This window comes from Caretta caretta, chromosome 1 (genome assembly GCF_965140235.1).
Source record: "Caretta caretta isolate rCarCar2 chromosome 1, rCarCar1.hap1, whole genome shotgun sequence".
Classification (NCBI taxonomy): Eukaryota; Metazoa; Chordata; order Testudines; family Cheloniidae; genus Caretta; species Caretta caretta.
In genome coordinates, this window is record NC_134206.1 from 173,396,944 (window position 1) to 173,413,489 (window position 16,546).

General features: G+C 36.3%; 1 protein-coding gene across 1 annotated transcript in view; it reads right to left on the reverse strand.

The window, feature by feature from the left end:
• The window catches only part of NCAM2 (neural cell adhesion molecule 2), a 551,141-nt gene that overhangs the window by 159,062 nt on the left and 375,533 nt on the right, over positions 1 to 16,546 (reverse strand). Inside the window, exon 9 of the mRNA XM_048868296.2 lies at positions 9,449 to 9,599. Within this exon, the coding sequence (XP_048724253.2) occupies positions 9,449 to 9,599 (151 nt within the window). The remainder of the gene's footprint in view (positions 1 to 9,448; positions 9,600 to 16,546) is intronic.

The window sequence follows — 16,546 nt, forward strand, 5'->3', positions numbered from 1 at the left end:
TTTTTCTGCATATAATTCTGTAATGTTTCTCTTTGTTTTATTTTCAACAATAATGGGGAGCTGCGTGCCAATCAGTGGGCCATGTGTCATATGTAGATTCTTTGGACGGCCACAATTCAGTTGTTATGCTGGGCACAAATATGGTATGCAGAGAATGTAGCTATCATTGAGAACTGGCACATCCTCCAGCCTCCTTTGGCAGGGCGCCTTAGACTGGTGATGAAGCATCAGGAGCTTATGGCCTAGAAAAGTATTTTAGTTTATATGTTTTAGATGGTTGAGGAAGCCTTTAAAGAGTACAGGGAGGAGTCAAAACTGAATGAAGATGAATGATTTCTCTCTTTACATGTTTAGAGAATCTTCTAAGAGGCATGTGAGAGGAACGAGTGTCAAATATCACAATTTTGCCCTCACTTACAAGGAGTCTCACTCCTAGTAATCCAGGGCTTTCTCGTGGTTCTCCAGCAGGCCATGGCCATACTGACTGAGAGCCGTCCCACAGCAACAGGAGACAATTCTCATTTGGACCACCATGTGCTTCCATTCAGTGGAATGACCTGATAGTAACTAACTCTCTCTTGCAGTTGACTCAGTGCTCCTGATGATCTGTCTTGATCAGACCATGAGGTAGGGAATCTGACAAAGAAGATCTGATGCAGATACTTGTACAGCTTGTGGTAGTGAAATCAGAGCACAATATGTCCCAGGCTTCTTTTAACCCTGTTTTCCAGGTGTATGATTGTGTATATAATACTATACATTCACGTGTGTCACCATGGTTTGTTTTTTTGTTTTCTTATTTGTCTTCTCTCCATGAATCAAATTGCCCAAGATAGCTGTCTTGATACTTTCGTAAAATATTTGAAATGTGTAAAATTGTGAATATGATGTGAAATAGTGGAAAATGTACAGTGACATCACTGAAAAAAAATTATTATTTTTGCTTAGCTCCAAATACGGTCACACAACCACATGAGGTAGCTAAGTACCATGTTCTGGCAACCCATAATATCATCTTAGAGAAAAAATCTAAGAATTATGCATAAAAGAGTCAGATACCATGGTGAAAAGTGTGGTCTTAAAACTTGAACAGAACAAAGTATTTTAAATTGATATTTGTAACCGTGGTATTTTCTGAAATGCAAAGGAAGACATATGTGATGGGAAAATAGCTTTTCCTTTTATGAAAGATTGTTTTACTGGATATGTTTATTACTTTACTAGCTGTTCTTTTACTACAGGAAATTTAATATTTCCTAGAAGATGATACTTTAAAGTAGGTTAAATGAGTTAACTTCTACCTTCAGCTACACCAAGGCAACCTCAATAAAGGAACTGAGTTTGCACATACATCATAGAAAATAGAATTTGCTCCAATATTATTTAGCATTAGTTTGTCACAGTGAGCATATTTGGGTCTGTGAGGGGAAACCTATCCGAATTAAATGCAATTTATTTTCTGATATTGAGGTTATATCTAAAGTTTTAGTTTAGGATTTCTAGCTAGTTTAAACTTAAATTTAAACCTAAACTTAAGCCTTACACTTAAACCTGACACTTCTCAGTATCTCCAAAATGCTGATTCATCTCAGATGCTAAAATGTGTCAGGCTGAAGTTTAAACTAGCTACTAATATTATATATATGTGCAGTTCCATGTAATCCTGAAATCCACAAACCTCTATTTATTATACAGGATATTTCGGTTATTACTTATAATGACTTTTAGTGTGTACATTAATTTGATATTGACTTTGGGTAATAAGTATAATTTAATAGGACATACTTTCAAATGTCTCAAAGTTTATTCTGGAACATTTTAAAATCTGAATGGTATCTAAAAAGCTGCTAGAATACAAAACTCCTGCTATTTAGTAGAATATAAATCCAAATGAGTTGATCTAAGATTTATTCTTCATAAATTCAAAGAGAACTCAGTCACATGTATTAATTTCTGACTCTTATGAAAAAGATTGTATTGCAATATTTAAAAGTATCACTCTGGTCAGCTGCATTACTTTGAATATCATGAAAGGTAAGCATCACACACACACAGTTACAGTGACAAAGGAAATGAGCTGCAACACTCTTATTACATTTTTGAAAAAAGTATTAGATTTATAATTATACCTTTGCACTTCATATTTAAATTTTGCTATTTAAAGAGCAGCATCTCTTTAAATAGCCACCAACCAGCAGTTGGTTTTAGCCAATTAGATGTAACATGAATCCATTGAATAGAACAACTTGCAAACTACTGTAAGGAAACAGGTTTTTTTGCTTAGAGAATACTGAATTTAAAAATAGTCTACTACCAGGCAGCACTGTTGAGGCAAACACACAAACAAGTAAATTTCATCTGGATGGAAACAGAATAGCAAGTGTAGCTACGTTCTTCTTGTAAAAAGAAAAAAAAGTCACCATGTTATTAAAACTACACTTTAAAATTACATTATGCTTGCGAGAAAAAGCGAACAAAAGCCATAACTAAAGTTTACATTTTAACCTTGTGCTTATATTTCAAGTATTGTCTTAGAACATTCACATGAGCTAGGACAGTGGTTACCAAACTTTGGGCTGTGGCAGTGGACTGCGACTCAGTCCCGGGTGATCTGCTGGTGCAACTGCATTCTCCAGTCAAGGTCTTAGTAAACCTTTAACTCCATGTGACTCATGTAATCTTGTTCAGTTTTATACAAAACTGTGTTTTCCTTGTTTGGACACCACCTTTTGCTCTCAACATTTTTTTAAAGTGTAGTTTTTCTAAAACTGTTTGGTTTCAAAGATCTTGAGGCATTTCTATGAGTGCATATTGCTAGGGATTTCTAACATTAGAATTGTTTCCATTACAAAGAAAAGGAAACACATACATTGTTTATTTACAGTTTATATACAATTTATATGTATGTAAAATTAAAATTAACAATTTCCTTAATAAGTGTTAATAGTGGGCCACAGTGCCTGATGCAGCTGCACAGGTGGGCCTCAAGGAAAAAAAAAGGAACCCCTGAGCTAGGGAAGAGATAGCCCATTTTACAGATGGGGAAATAGAAGAATGGAAAGGTTGAGCCACTTACTTCCCCAAGATCACACAAGGAGTCTGTGGCAGAATCAAGAACACATATCTTGACACTCAGACCTCGCCTTAACCACAAGACCATCCTTCCTCTCTGTTTAGGAGTCTTGGAGTAGTGTTTTTATAGATCGTTTGTAATGTGCCTGATCCTTTCGTCATGCACCTAAAACTTTTAATTCCCTTTAGGTCTTGTTTGCTCCTATAGCTGTGCATAATGTTCACGGTTAAAGTAAAAGTTGCAAGTTTTAATAGATTTCCTGGGTTTTGTTTTCATGTTAAAACCTCAACATTTCTTTAGTGTAATTTACATTAAACAATTACGACCATAATTTGACAAGGAGCTGTGTAACCAAAGTCAATTTTATTTTAACAGTACCTGGTTTGGTGGGGTGCTTTGAAAATATTTTAAAATGTTTTGATACTTGTGTCCTCTTGGGTGCAGCTGATATCATTTAAATGTCTCCCATGCCATATCTCTGGGTTTAACATCCTATTCTCTAGTCCTGCATGGTTTATACCATTAAGCCTAAACTGTGATTAATCCTGACCTTTTCCTTTCTTTTTAATTAAGAAGCTTATTTTATCAACCTCACCCTAAGTCCTAACCTAATCAATGTAATCTCTAATCATAGGATACATATTTACCCTTCCTCTTCTCCACAGCCCATCCTAGAATCTTAAATCCTTTGTTCACAAGTGGCTTAGGCTCACAGGGCCAAATTTGTAAAGGCATTTAGGTGCCTAAAGATACAGATAGGAGCCCTATGGGATTTTCAAAACTGCTTAGGTGCTTAATTCCCTTTAATTTCAATCCTACTAGACTCCTATCTGCATATTTCAATTCAATGCCTGAATACCTTTAAAGATCTATCCTAATGGGCCTTTTTCAATAGAAGTTAGGCTCCTTAGTTCCTAAGGCACTTTTGAAAATGGACTTAGACTCCTCTGTCACTTAGGTTCTTTTAAAAATTGTATGGCTTGTCAGCATGAGCATGTTCGCTATTTTGTCTTCGTTCAGGTTGTTAACAGTCCTTCTTCACTTCACTTCATTGCCATGTCAGTGAAGTGACATAGTAGTGTTAAGACTTTGCAAGATTATCATATGACGTATAAGATTAGAATTATTCATGAACGAAAAGAAAGAGGAACACAAGTGAGCCTAGCACATAGTAAATCCTAGAATTCTAGGTAACAGTGTGTCAGTATATAGAAGTTTGGGAGGAATCTGGTATATAATTGATGCGATGCATAACCATCATTAACATATAAGGGGATAGAGCCAGCCTATCATAACTTTGCTTGGAGACTATCTACTAACAAGAAATTCTCATATCAGCTTCTATGAAAAGAAAGCAAGTTGGAACAATACATTTCTACTCTCATTAGTAATATATAACAGTACAAACATAACTTAAATGGAATATCAATTGGAATCAAACATGCTAGGTCATTTGTTCTTATTACATTAAACCCTGAATGTCTGGGTTTATCTGCACTGCTTTTCAATCAGTTCTCTAGGCTGGACCTCATTTGTAGTTCAACTTCTCTTTAAGTAATGCAATACCTTTGAAAAGCTTTAAAGTGAAATGGCATTGAGCCAATGAATTTGCATAAACTGCAACACAGTACAGTTCACTAACATAAAAGAAAGTGAAAAGGTCCAAGACAATAATCTGCTCAGCATCTTAAATTCAGTGCTCTTACATTAATGAAGTTGACTTCAGCTTGCAGACAAAAACAATGACTCTATTGCCAATAAGAAGAAAAGAATATGTTAATGACAGAATCATCATAGGCACTGTATAGGATTCTTTACAGATACATTTTGTAGTGTGTTGTAATACCATTTCTTTGTTCATTCTGTAGCACTGAACGCAATATCAGCAAGATGAGAGACAAACTATGCAATGATGATGTTTAATATAATTTGGAAGAAAAGCAGCAGTAGCATAATGCTTTAATGACTATTTCTTTTTTTTCTCTCCACAAAGTAATATTTTGCTATGAAAGCACATATGTCTGGAAATCACTTGTTCAAATCTCATTACTGCATGAAATATGTACCACATTGCATTCAGCACCTTGGTATTAAAGTTTATGGTGCTAGGTAAAACAAAACAAAACAAAGAACAAAAACTTAGAATATCAGGGTTGGAAGAGACCTCAAGATATCATCTAGTCCAACCCACTGCTCAAAGCAGGATCAGTCCTAATTTTTGCCCCAGATCGCTAAATAGCCCCCTCAAGGATTAAACTCATAACCCTGGGTTTAGGAGACCAATGCTCAACCAACTGAGCTATCCCTCCCCCAAAACTTCAGTTGTGCAAAGGAAGTCCTCATTGTTTGGACATGCCAGCACATCATACATCTGTAATCTCCCTTATCCATGCTGTCAGTGCATCATTTTGATTTCAGTGAGGACAGAGGAAGCTTCAGAGGCATGAACAGACTATTAAAAAGGGTCATTTGGGGTTGACCAAATTCTATGCTGGCTTGATCGCTATACAAACCACCCCACTGATGACAACCCAGTACAAATGTTAATTATTCTGCTGAACAGTTTGTAACAATCATTTCAAGAAATCAGTGTGAACCATTACTAGAGCAAGGAAGATTTCCATCTTTTGGTCAGGATTCTGTTATTTTTTTAGGATTTCTTTACTTTTCTAGTCTTCATTTTTTTCAGAACAAACATGGGTGGCAGGTGAACACCCACCACTGGGAAGGCTAGCCTGCCTCCCACCTTTTCTGCCCCCTTCTCCCACCCACTGGAGCCCTGAGTGTCTCCCCACGGCTGGAGGAGCCCTGGCCCCCCAAAGCTCCAGACGAAGCTCCACCAACACCCACCCGCTGGCCCCAGCACCACCCTGGGCCACACCTGGCTGCTGGCAGGCCAGAGCTCAGGGCCACTAGCTGGAGCTGAGTCCCTGCTGGCTTCAGGTAGAGGGGGAGGGAGGGCAGGGACTCAGGATGCAACATGGGCAGGGCCATGGCCTGGTCAGGGGACGCTTAACCTGCCCTGGCCTCTGATACCTGCCACCCATGAGAACAAACAGATTCTCATAATAAGGAGATTAACAGTATTAATTAGAAACACTAAAGTGTTAGTTGTGTAGTAATCTTGGAATTTTAAAAGGAGCCTAATAGTGTTAGAAGCCCAAATCTCATGGAAATTCAATGGGATTTGCATGCCTAACTCCTTTACGACTCTTTTAAAAACACCAGCCTAAAAAAACTTTTGCTTATGCTTTCTATATATTAGGAACAACACTAGTATTAGTCGTGAATTACAGTGTAATATACATTTATGTCTCTGGATTTAATGAAAAAATGCAAAGGCATATACTATTCTAGTATATAAACCAAGGAATTAAAAACTCTGGGATAATCCCAGTGTGTCATTGGTAGATTAATACATTGACTCAGGGATTCCTGAGAATCCCTCTGTAGCCTTCAGCAAGTCACTTAACTTCTGTATCTGAGTGTCTTCACCTGTAAAATGGGGAATACTTTGTTTTCAGTAAAGTGTGCAATACAATAATTATAGTACCTATTTCCAAGAACTGTATGGGGATTAGTAAATTTGTTTTTAAAAATACTTAGAAGGTGTAAAGGACATTGTTGTTATTACTATTGAAGTGCTGAAAAAGTCGATAAATTTAAGTAATCTGGAAAATCACAAAGATTCTACAAAGAACCTGTTCAATACAGACTTCACAGAATCTCGTAAAGAATCACTCCTTTTCACCATTTTGCTGTGGGAGTGCAGCATAATTTAATGGTGGAACAGTAGGGTTGTCAGAGGAGATCTCCAGCCCAAATATCATCAAGTGACTGGAAACAAGAGGCAGCTACTGGATGTTACATCAGCTACAGACAAGGAATTTACTTGTGGAGGAGAGAACTACATTTTGTTCCTGATGATTTTGACAAGATTGTGGTATGTAAAAAATAGCAAGAGTGTCCTGTGAAGAGATAATTTTGAAGAGATCATTTTGTTAAAAAAAGTTTTATTATGGGAACTGGATGTCTTGGGAGATTGATATTGGAATAAAGACGCTTCCATCCCTAGGACACTAATTTAAATATGGCTAAGGTCAGTAGAAGTCATTATCATTTGGCAAGATCTCTGTGGTTTGGGCAAATTAAGTTGTGGTCTCAGTTCATTTACTCGCGGACAAGTGTTCCCATGTTAAAAAACTTCACTACGAATGGCAGTCTAATCAGAATAGGCATGAAGACAGAACTATTCTCTCATCACTAGAGGTATATCCTTCATGTCATGAGTAAGTTTCACTGTTTAGGCAATGTGGAGAAATTTGCACTCCTGCTACCAGAGCACACTTGCTCTGGAAATAAATATTGTACTTCAGTTATCAGTCTCACAGAACCATTCTTAAGTATTATGGTCCTTTACAAATATTCAAAAGTTAATATAAAAGCGTAAAGTGTCAATAAAACACTGAAAGTGATAAAGAATTTTCATCAGGTCTAATCATATAATGCTATGTGAGGTCAAAACAACAAGTCATGCATTATACATTTAAAATGTTTTCATCTTAAATTGTGCTAATATATTAACTGTCCAAACAAACAAACAAACAAACAAACCAACCCACCAATTACTCGCTGATGGGTTCAAAGATTTTTCAATTTTCAATGTAGAAAGTTTTCTGGCATTTCAAATTAGTTTGAGCAGTTAACCACATCCAAATTTAACAGTAAATGCCAATAAATGTTCACATTTAATACCTCCTGATTAGTTTAATTTAAGTGTTAAAAGTAAATCTACCATACTACTGCCTCTCACTGAGAAGGAAGACGGTACTACAATTCAATTTAAATTAAAGACATCTGCTATCATACTAAAACTCATACTAAGACAGAGACCTTTGACTACATTATTCCATTGTATTCATCTAGAGATTATGTTATTGTGCCCTTCAGTTTTAACTTTGTGCTTTTAATGTGCTCTTAAATTTCTGTAGCTCATATGTTTCACATAATGTGGCCCATGAACCATTTCTATAATTGGAAAACCCTACACTGGACAAAGAATATAAAAGCAGAAGTAAAATTGATTTTTTTAAAAAGAGTAGCCACTTTATAATTTCAGTTGAACAATATATTTCATGTCACCGTAGATTTATATGACAGGAAAACAGATCTTAATGACAGGATTTTAACGGAACACATCAGAGTATTCATTTTTTGTTCCTTACACCAGTGACACAGCAAAAGCATTTTAAATTAAAATGTACAGAAAGGAATAAATTTTCTGTGCACTGAGGGGTAACACTGAAATGTGCAAGGAATGCATCTTTTAAGAGAGTACACTCTCAAAAACATAAGAGTATTTCACAAATCTCAGAAGTCTCCAAATGAATATTGTTCATGAATAACTGCATTAAATCTATTTTTATAGTTAAGTTTAACAGCTTCTACTGTATTTGTTTAGTTCTATTTGTGTTGGCAAATCTCTCCATCTCCTGTATCCAGCATAAATTACTTGCTCCAATTCTTCAGTCTGAATATTGTTCATTGTCTTTTTGGACTCACTTCCTGTCAGAAAGGTGGCACATGCAGCCTACTGTGAGATCTCCGTCAATGCTACTTCAGGATTCACCCAACTGGGATTCAGCAACAGCAAAACAATCATTACTTATTTTCCCTTCCTCCCCACTATAGACCCAATCCAATGCTACTGAAGTTAATGGAAAGATTCCCATCGACTTCAGTGGATTTCGGATGAGGCCCAATATACCAGTCAGTCTCAGATACTGATGAATGAATATCACTACTGTTGCTTGTGAAGTTTCTACCAAACAAAATTTTGATTGGAAGTGGCAGGATCAGTGGGGGTGGGGGATTTTTCACGTTTGAACTCCAAGAATGGTTATAACAAAAGTAGGAGAATAGTTGAGGGGGAAGAGGAGTGTAATGGGGAGAGAGGTAGAGAATATTCCCAACATTTTTAACTTTAGAAACTTCAATTCAAGACTGAGATGCAGCTCAGATGAGTTATTACTTTATTCCCCAAACCATTTGCACCTACAGCTAGTCTCCACCAGCCTGAAAGTCTTGAAAAAGTTTCTAAGTTCATTTATAAGGTATGGCAGTGGGGGAAGCCACCAAAATATCATTATGGGTGAAACTCTGACCCTCATGAAGTCAATGGCAAAAATCTCACTGGCTTCACTGGGGCCAGGATTTCATCCTGTGTATTCAGAATTGCTAACTTTGGAAGAACACTTTTTCTTAAATTATTCGAGTTTAAGCATGAATTACCAGTAAAATTTGATCTTCCATTAAGAATGTATCTTTTTTTCTTTTAAAACAAATTTAAAGAGAAAACAAAGTGTTAGAACTTACATTCAATATCAAGGTACATGCTCTTTTGATGCCCACCAATTCTACTTGCAGCTTCACAGTCATATCTCCCTGAATCTGACAACTTCACATCTTTAATATGCAGTGACGATTTTCCATGCTGCCCTTTGACTTCTATACGGCCATCTGGGCTCTGTTTACATTGATTCAAGAAAGAGAAAGGGTTTTATATATAGATAGATATGTATATGTGTATTTGTTTTATATATAAAACACCATTAATAATTATGACTGATTGTACAGTATTTGTTGTGAAAACATCTCATAATGTACGGTGAAATAAATATTAATGACTAAGCAATTTCAAAATCTGTCAAACATACAATTTAAAACAAAAATCTAAAGACAAGTCTGATTCTAGACTCCATGGTCAAGGGAATAAATACATTCTTAAGGGAACACTGTCAAGTAGTTAAACCCCCAAATTACCTTTTTAAGATTGATATAATCTGTCTGTTCAATTATAAAGGGCCTGATTCTGATCTCACTCAGACTGTTGTAAATCAGGAGTAACTCCCATCATGTCAATGGAATCATACTGGTTTAAAATCACTATAAATAAGATTACAGTGTCTCTCTCAGTTCTCCTTCCTGTCTGAGAAACTGAAAAATCCAAAAATGAAAAAGCAGCTATTGATTTAGCTTTTCTGCTAAAAGTACAAATTAACTGAGAAATCATGGTCTGGAAACACTCTGTGAACCACTGGATTTCACTGGTGATACCTTTGATGCCATAACATAGAAGTAAACTGTGATAAACCATCAAACAAACAAACATATATACGTGTTGGCTTCTGCTTTACCAGGAAAACAAGTTCAATATTTGCCAGCCTGGGGGTGAGGGAGGATATATTGAGGTTGGGCAGAACAGGTATGAAGAAAAATATAATTTACAAGCCTATAAGGGTATGAAAAATAAAACAGACATTGAAAAACGTTTTTAAGTACTTGAGAGTGGCATTTTAACTTCTGTGAAGTAACATTGTCCAGAGGAATGAGCAAAGGGTTAGGAGTTTTGAACTCCTCAATTCTAATCCTTACTCTGCAGTTTATTTGCTTTATAGCTTTCAACAACTCACTTCACCTCTTTGCCTCAGTTCTTTCATCTATGAGATGGGGACATGATACCTACCTCTCAGGAGTGTTGCCAGGAGTAATTAGTTAATGGTTGTACAATACTTTAAACATCTAAAGCACTCTGAGGTCCTATCCTGTAAACACATGCTGTCGGGCTCTACTGCTTACTACCATAAGTGTTCCTATTGTGGCTGCTAGTGTTTGAAGGATTTTACCTCATGTCTATATGATTATTTTCTGAGTTAATGAAGGAAAATGACATGCAAATCAGTTCACAGAATTGTTCACATCAACACAATATCAGCAATGTATACGCCGGAATCATGAAAGAAAGAAACCTGTGGTCCTGTTCCCACCTCAGAATCCAATAGCACAGACCTCGTTTCTTGTGCACAGTCCCATCAAACTCAATAGGATTCTGCATGGGTGCAGGGGTTTGCAATAGTAGCTGCCAGTGCAAGAATATGCCCTAAAATCCCTCAGACTGATAGAAGTAAAACAAGATCACTATCTCCTACTATGTCGATCTTAAATGCTGCAAATTATATTAAACAAATGCATATATTCAAGTCATCAGGAATATTCATACAAATGTCAGAATTTACAGTCACTACTGAACAATTACTAGACTAAAAGATCTTGATACATCATGTTTTGTGTAGATTGTTTTGTTTATTCGTTTGTTGTAATCTTTTTTAAATTTTGTTTTTAAAATATTTTTATTTATTTATTTGCAGATCTGGCATGTTTTCGATTTTTGTTTTAATATTTGTAAAAGTTGATGGCTGTTGTTACTTGTTGGATGCTGCTTAATTGGTTCTACTTTAAAAAGTGAAATAAACAAATGGATAATTCTACATCAAGTTTGTTCCTGTTTAAAAAATAAATTGAAGCTAAAATATTTTAGCAGTTTACAATACATTCAGTGACTACTCTTTCTGATTTTACCTTGAGAATTGCAATTGGATCATATTGAGTAACTTTTAAAATTGCTATCAAGAGACTTCCTATACTGAAACAACCTTATGACTTATGAATGTAACTTTAAGTTAAAAAAGTCAGAGGTACAAAAGGGAGAAGTTAACAGCACTATCCATTCATTAACAACTGTCATCATACAGGAGTAAGGTAGTTCAATAGAAAGAAAAAAATGATCTGATTGATGCACAAGATGTAAGAGCTGATGTTAGGGTTAATACCAGGGGGCAACATTCTCGTTCAGGACCAGGAAGCTCTGATTGAAATATAGGTCTCTTCATTAAAATTACACCTACTTAATTCTGATAAACACACAATAATACATTTGTTCCTTAGAAGAATCTAAATCTGTCCTTTCAGATACATCAATACAGAGTAATGAGAGATGGCATAAGACAAATATTGTCTTTGCACTGTTGGTTTACTAAAGCCCTGCAAAAAGAATGCAATTTTTTTTAAAAAAAAGTCCCACTTAAACAATGATGAAGGACCTTTTCATTGCACAGTGCAACAAATTCTCCCTGAGAAATTGTAATGTGTTATATTATCTCTAGACAAATATATTTGCTTAAATTCTTTTACTGTCTGACTTTTACAAACAGATTGGGGCAATGGTCTCCTGTTTCCAACAGTGGCCATTACCACATCTTTTGGGGAAAAGGTGCAAAAAAGCCTAAGTAAACAATTACAGAATTAAAATGGTTAGCACAGAAGTTCCTCCATCAGTTGGTTTATGTCCTGAAGGATGGGGGTTTGTATCCCTTCCAATTCTTGGGGTTTTTATTTTATTTATAATACTATCTAATGGAACTGTGAATATTTCCATTATTCATATAAATCATAGAATCATAGATTAGGGTTGGAAGAGACCTCAGGAGGTCACCTAGTAACCCCCTGCTCAAAGCAGGACCAACTCCAACTAAATCATCCCAGCCAGGGCTTTGTCGAGGCGGGCCTTAAAAACCTCTAAGGATGGAGATTCCATCACCTCCCTAGGTAACGCATTCCAGTGCTTCACCATCCTCCTAGTAAAACAGTGTTTCCTAAAATCCAACCTACCCTTCCCCCACCGCAACTTGAGACCATTGCTCCTTGTTCTGCACCACTGAGAACAGCCGAGCTCCATCCGCTTTGGAACCCCCCTTCCGGTAGTTGAAGGCTGCTATCAAATCCCCCCTCACTCTTCTCTTCTGCAGACTAAACAAGCCCAGTTCCCTCAGTCTCTCCTCATAAATCATGTGCCCCAGCCAATCCTATTTGTTTGTTTTTGATAATAAAAACATCTTCACTTTTATTTGTTAAGTAGCAGTACAATAGCTTTATTAATTACCAGTGCCACTCCTTTAAACCTGCCGAAGCTGAAATTAGGGACTTGGTGTTTAACGAAGACCCAAAATGAGGGGAAAGAAAAAAAATACTCACAGCGGAAACTTAAGATTATGCCTGATTTATTCCTCAAGCATAAATAATTCCTACAGTAACCTCAGTTTCCTGATTCTTTATTTTGGAAGTACATAGATTTTAATGATGTTTCACACTACATATGTCCAATGTAGGTCTCTTTGGGGCTAAAATGAATGATGTTCCTCAAAATGAGAAGTATGACTATCCAATACAGAAAATATTTCTGCAAAGTGTTAGAATAATCCCAATGAATCCAAAGCATATGTTCTTGAAATCAATTGGAATTTTGCCTAAGGACTTCTGGTTTCTCTGTGTATTTATGGCATCATGGTTTCAGAAAAGGAAAATATACACACACAATGATCAACATTATATACAATGGTGAACATTATAAAGGGAACATTTAATTTAGTGTAAAGTTAGTTTTATTGTAATATTTTTCTGTAATTGGACTGTAATGCCATGGCAGGATATTGTGTGTTCACACATTATAGTGATTATCACCAAAGAAGTATATAATAAATAAAGCAAATATTTCCTTTTAAATGTTGACCACCATACCTCATTGTTCTAAGTTTCAGATGAATTTTGTCTATTAACTTTGTTAGAAGAGTAAGAAGTTATGACTATCTCCAAACCACCAGAAATGGTCAGCGAGGCCATATCTCCTTATCAAATTCTAAATAAATTTAATAGGCCAAATTCTTCTCTCTGTTCCACCTTTGCAAACCCACTATAGTTAATCAGTTAAACAGGTACAACTGAGAGCAGAATTTACCCAAATATGGATAACTAATCAAGATGTTACAACGTTTTGCAATGCTAGGGCTAGAAACAGGGCCATCAAAACTACGTACCTATAAAAGTGTATATTCTACTTTGATACTCTACTGCTCTGATATTCAGGCCCTGTACCTCAGTCATAACCCAGTGGGCTTTATCAGGGATTACTCTGTTTACTTTTCCTTTATAAGTCACCAGTATGGCTTTATTAGGTTTAAAAAGGATATAGGTGGAGGAAATAAAAATGCTATGGGAATATACAGTATTTCAAGAATAAACTGACATGTCTATATATAAATATTTCTATTTATTAATCTTCATTGACATAATTTGATAATTAGAAAATATATATTATAGTGTCTTGTTCATTGCTATTTCAATTCCATTGTGTTTCTCAGAAAATTAATTGCCAATTCTTTAGGCCTAGAATAGTGGTTGAAGATGCTTTTATGTCACTGCTACCAACCAAAATTAGTTTACTCATTTACTCTCAGTTTGTTGACTTTTTAATGTACATATAAAATACAGTGTCTCCTATTAAAATAGTCAGAATTTGTCCAGAGATACAACATTCATACCACAGCTACCTCCTATACTTAGTAAAGAGAAAATCTATGTGGTAGCTGAGATCATTATGCGGTAACTGTTGTCAAATGATGACTTCAGTATGACCACTGTACTTTGTATTTCTTAAACATATGAGGGTGAAAGTCATCCCCATTTGAAGTTATATTGTGGCCAACAGCAATCAGTTCTACAATTCAATGCTGTAATAGTAAACTCTTATCCAGAGGGTCTTAAAAGCTAAGTTGGAGCACAAATTATCAAAGTCAGCGAGATACTAAACCACAACTTATTAATTAGCCAATAGATGAACATAAACTCAGACTGGCACTTTCCAGGAAGCAAATGCCGGCTGTAAGTTGTTCATAATGATCAACAATAGATTATGGCATAGCAGTAACATTTCCGATTGCTGAAAATGGTAGGTTCTCTTCTCAGGAGAGCCAATACATAAATAATAATTATAATTGCTTTTTGTATAGACTCTTTCATAAAAGTAGCATAAAATTTAATTGCTATCCAAAGTTCTTCTGCCATGTAAAACCTAGTAGATGGGGTGAAAAAAAACTAATATATGTATTTTAAAAAAACCTGCATTCATCCCAGTTCTCTGGGATTACCAGAGGAGCATAGACGTCAAGCAATCCCAGAAAAAGCAGTTCAGACAATCCCATTATCTATCTAGGTTTTTATACAGATGCCCATCACTATGTTATCTTTCTGGATGGTTTCCAGGGCTTGAACACTTCAGACCCCCAGGCAATTATGTATAGGCACTATCCTGCTGGGCTTGTCTGACCCCAATACCCATACATAGCCACAGCAGCACGGTGGGATAAGTCAATAAACATAATGATGTACAAGTGTGGGTTGCCAACCCAAATGTGGGCACTCAGCCTGTGGGAAGATGTTACCAAGAAAACACAGGAGAGGAATGCTGATTCAAGCAGCATTAAGTTTACTGTATAACCCTTTTTAATGTAGTGTTCTACAGTTCTTGGATGGGAATGTACTGCCTAGGGTAGCTCCTCCCAGTCTCTTCCCCTCTACTCCAGGCCAGAACCCCATTTTCTACCAGGCCCATTTTTTCTGGAAGAGAGTGAGGCTACTATACAGATGGGAGAGTGTTATGCATAGCTGCCTTTTCCCTCCATGTGGCCCTTCTCTGGCTTATTCTGTTTTGGTCATACACACATAGGAGAGCACTGTGCCACAAAAATTTACAAACCAGTATATTTAGACACAATAACAAATGTCAGAAAAACAAGCTAAATTTGGAACACCATATACTTCAAAAATACACCAGCTTAACGAAAGTAATTTTAAAATTGATGTAGTAAAACCTGGGACAATCCAGACAAGGGAACACATTCTGTGGCATTGGCTACACTGGAGTTTCACCCACTTATGGGAGGTCTCAGTATGGCCCTATGACCTCATACAATAATGCTGACTATATTTCCAAAATCTTGATCTATGACACTTTCAAAATGTAGTCAAGTAGGACTAGAAGCTAATGATCTGATAAATGAGAGTTCAACAAAGCAATCCATCCCAAGAAATCTGACTGAAACATGTACAACCTATTCAGTGAACTGGAAAATTTAACCTCTCACAGCATGACAGCCCTAGCATTTTGAATAGTGATAGCAATCTAATTCCATCAGCCTTATTTACAAAGCTCTAGAGATTAAATATTCAAGGTACAATAAACTGTCAAGAGCAAAATGAGATTGTTCTTTATAGATGCTGAAGTGAGCTCAAAGTTAATAACTGTGTAGAGCCATGATAAAAAATAAAAATCTTTCCAAACAGAAATCAAGTTGAGAGGTTCTCTACATAAATACAATACCCCTGCCCCAAAATTCAGTTCACTCCTAGTGAATTCTATCAAATACCTTAAGATGATGACATCAGTGTGGTTACCTGGTTATCTGTGGGCTTTGCAATTTATTTATTACTTGTATTGCTTTATATATCATCTGTTACCTGAATTTTCCTGCTGTGATCCCTGGAACTTCCTCCTGATAGTTGGTGTCCCATGTATTCAATTATTGGCAGGCTGCTGGGTGTAAAACATCTTCCAAGGCTCCCAAGAGAGGAGTGGGGTTGATGAGAACCTCATATTTAAGGGTTCCAGAGGAGACATGCTGCTTTCAGGAGTCTCGAGGAAATTGCTAAGAGAACAGTATCCAGGGAAAGAAAATAGCAGCTTTTGGTGTAAACCAAATTTTAGGACTAATCATGTGCTCTGATTCAGAGAATGTCTCCAGG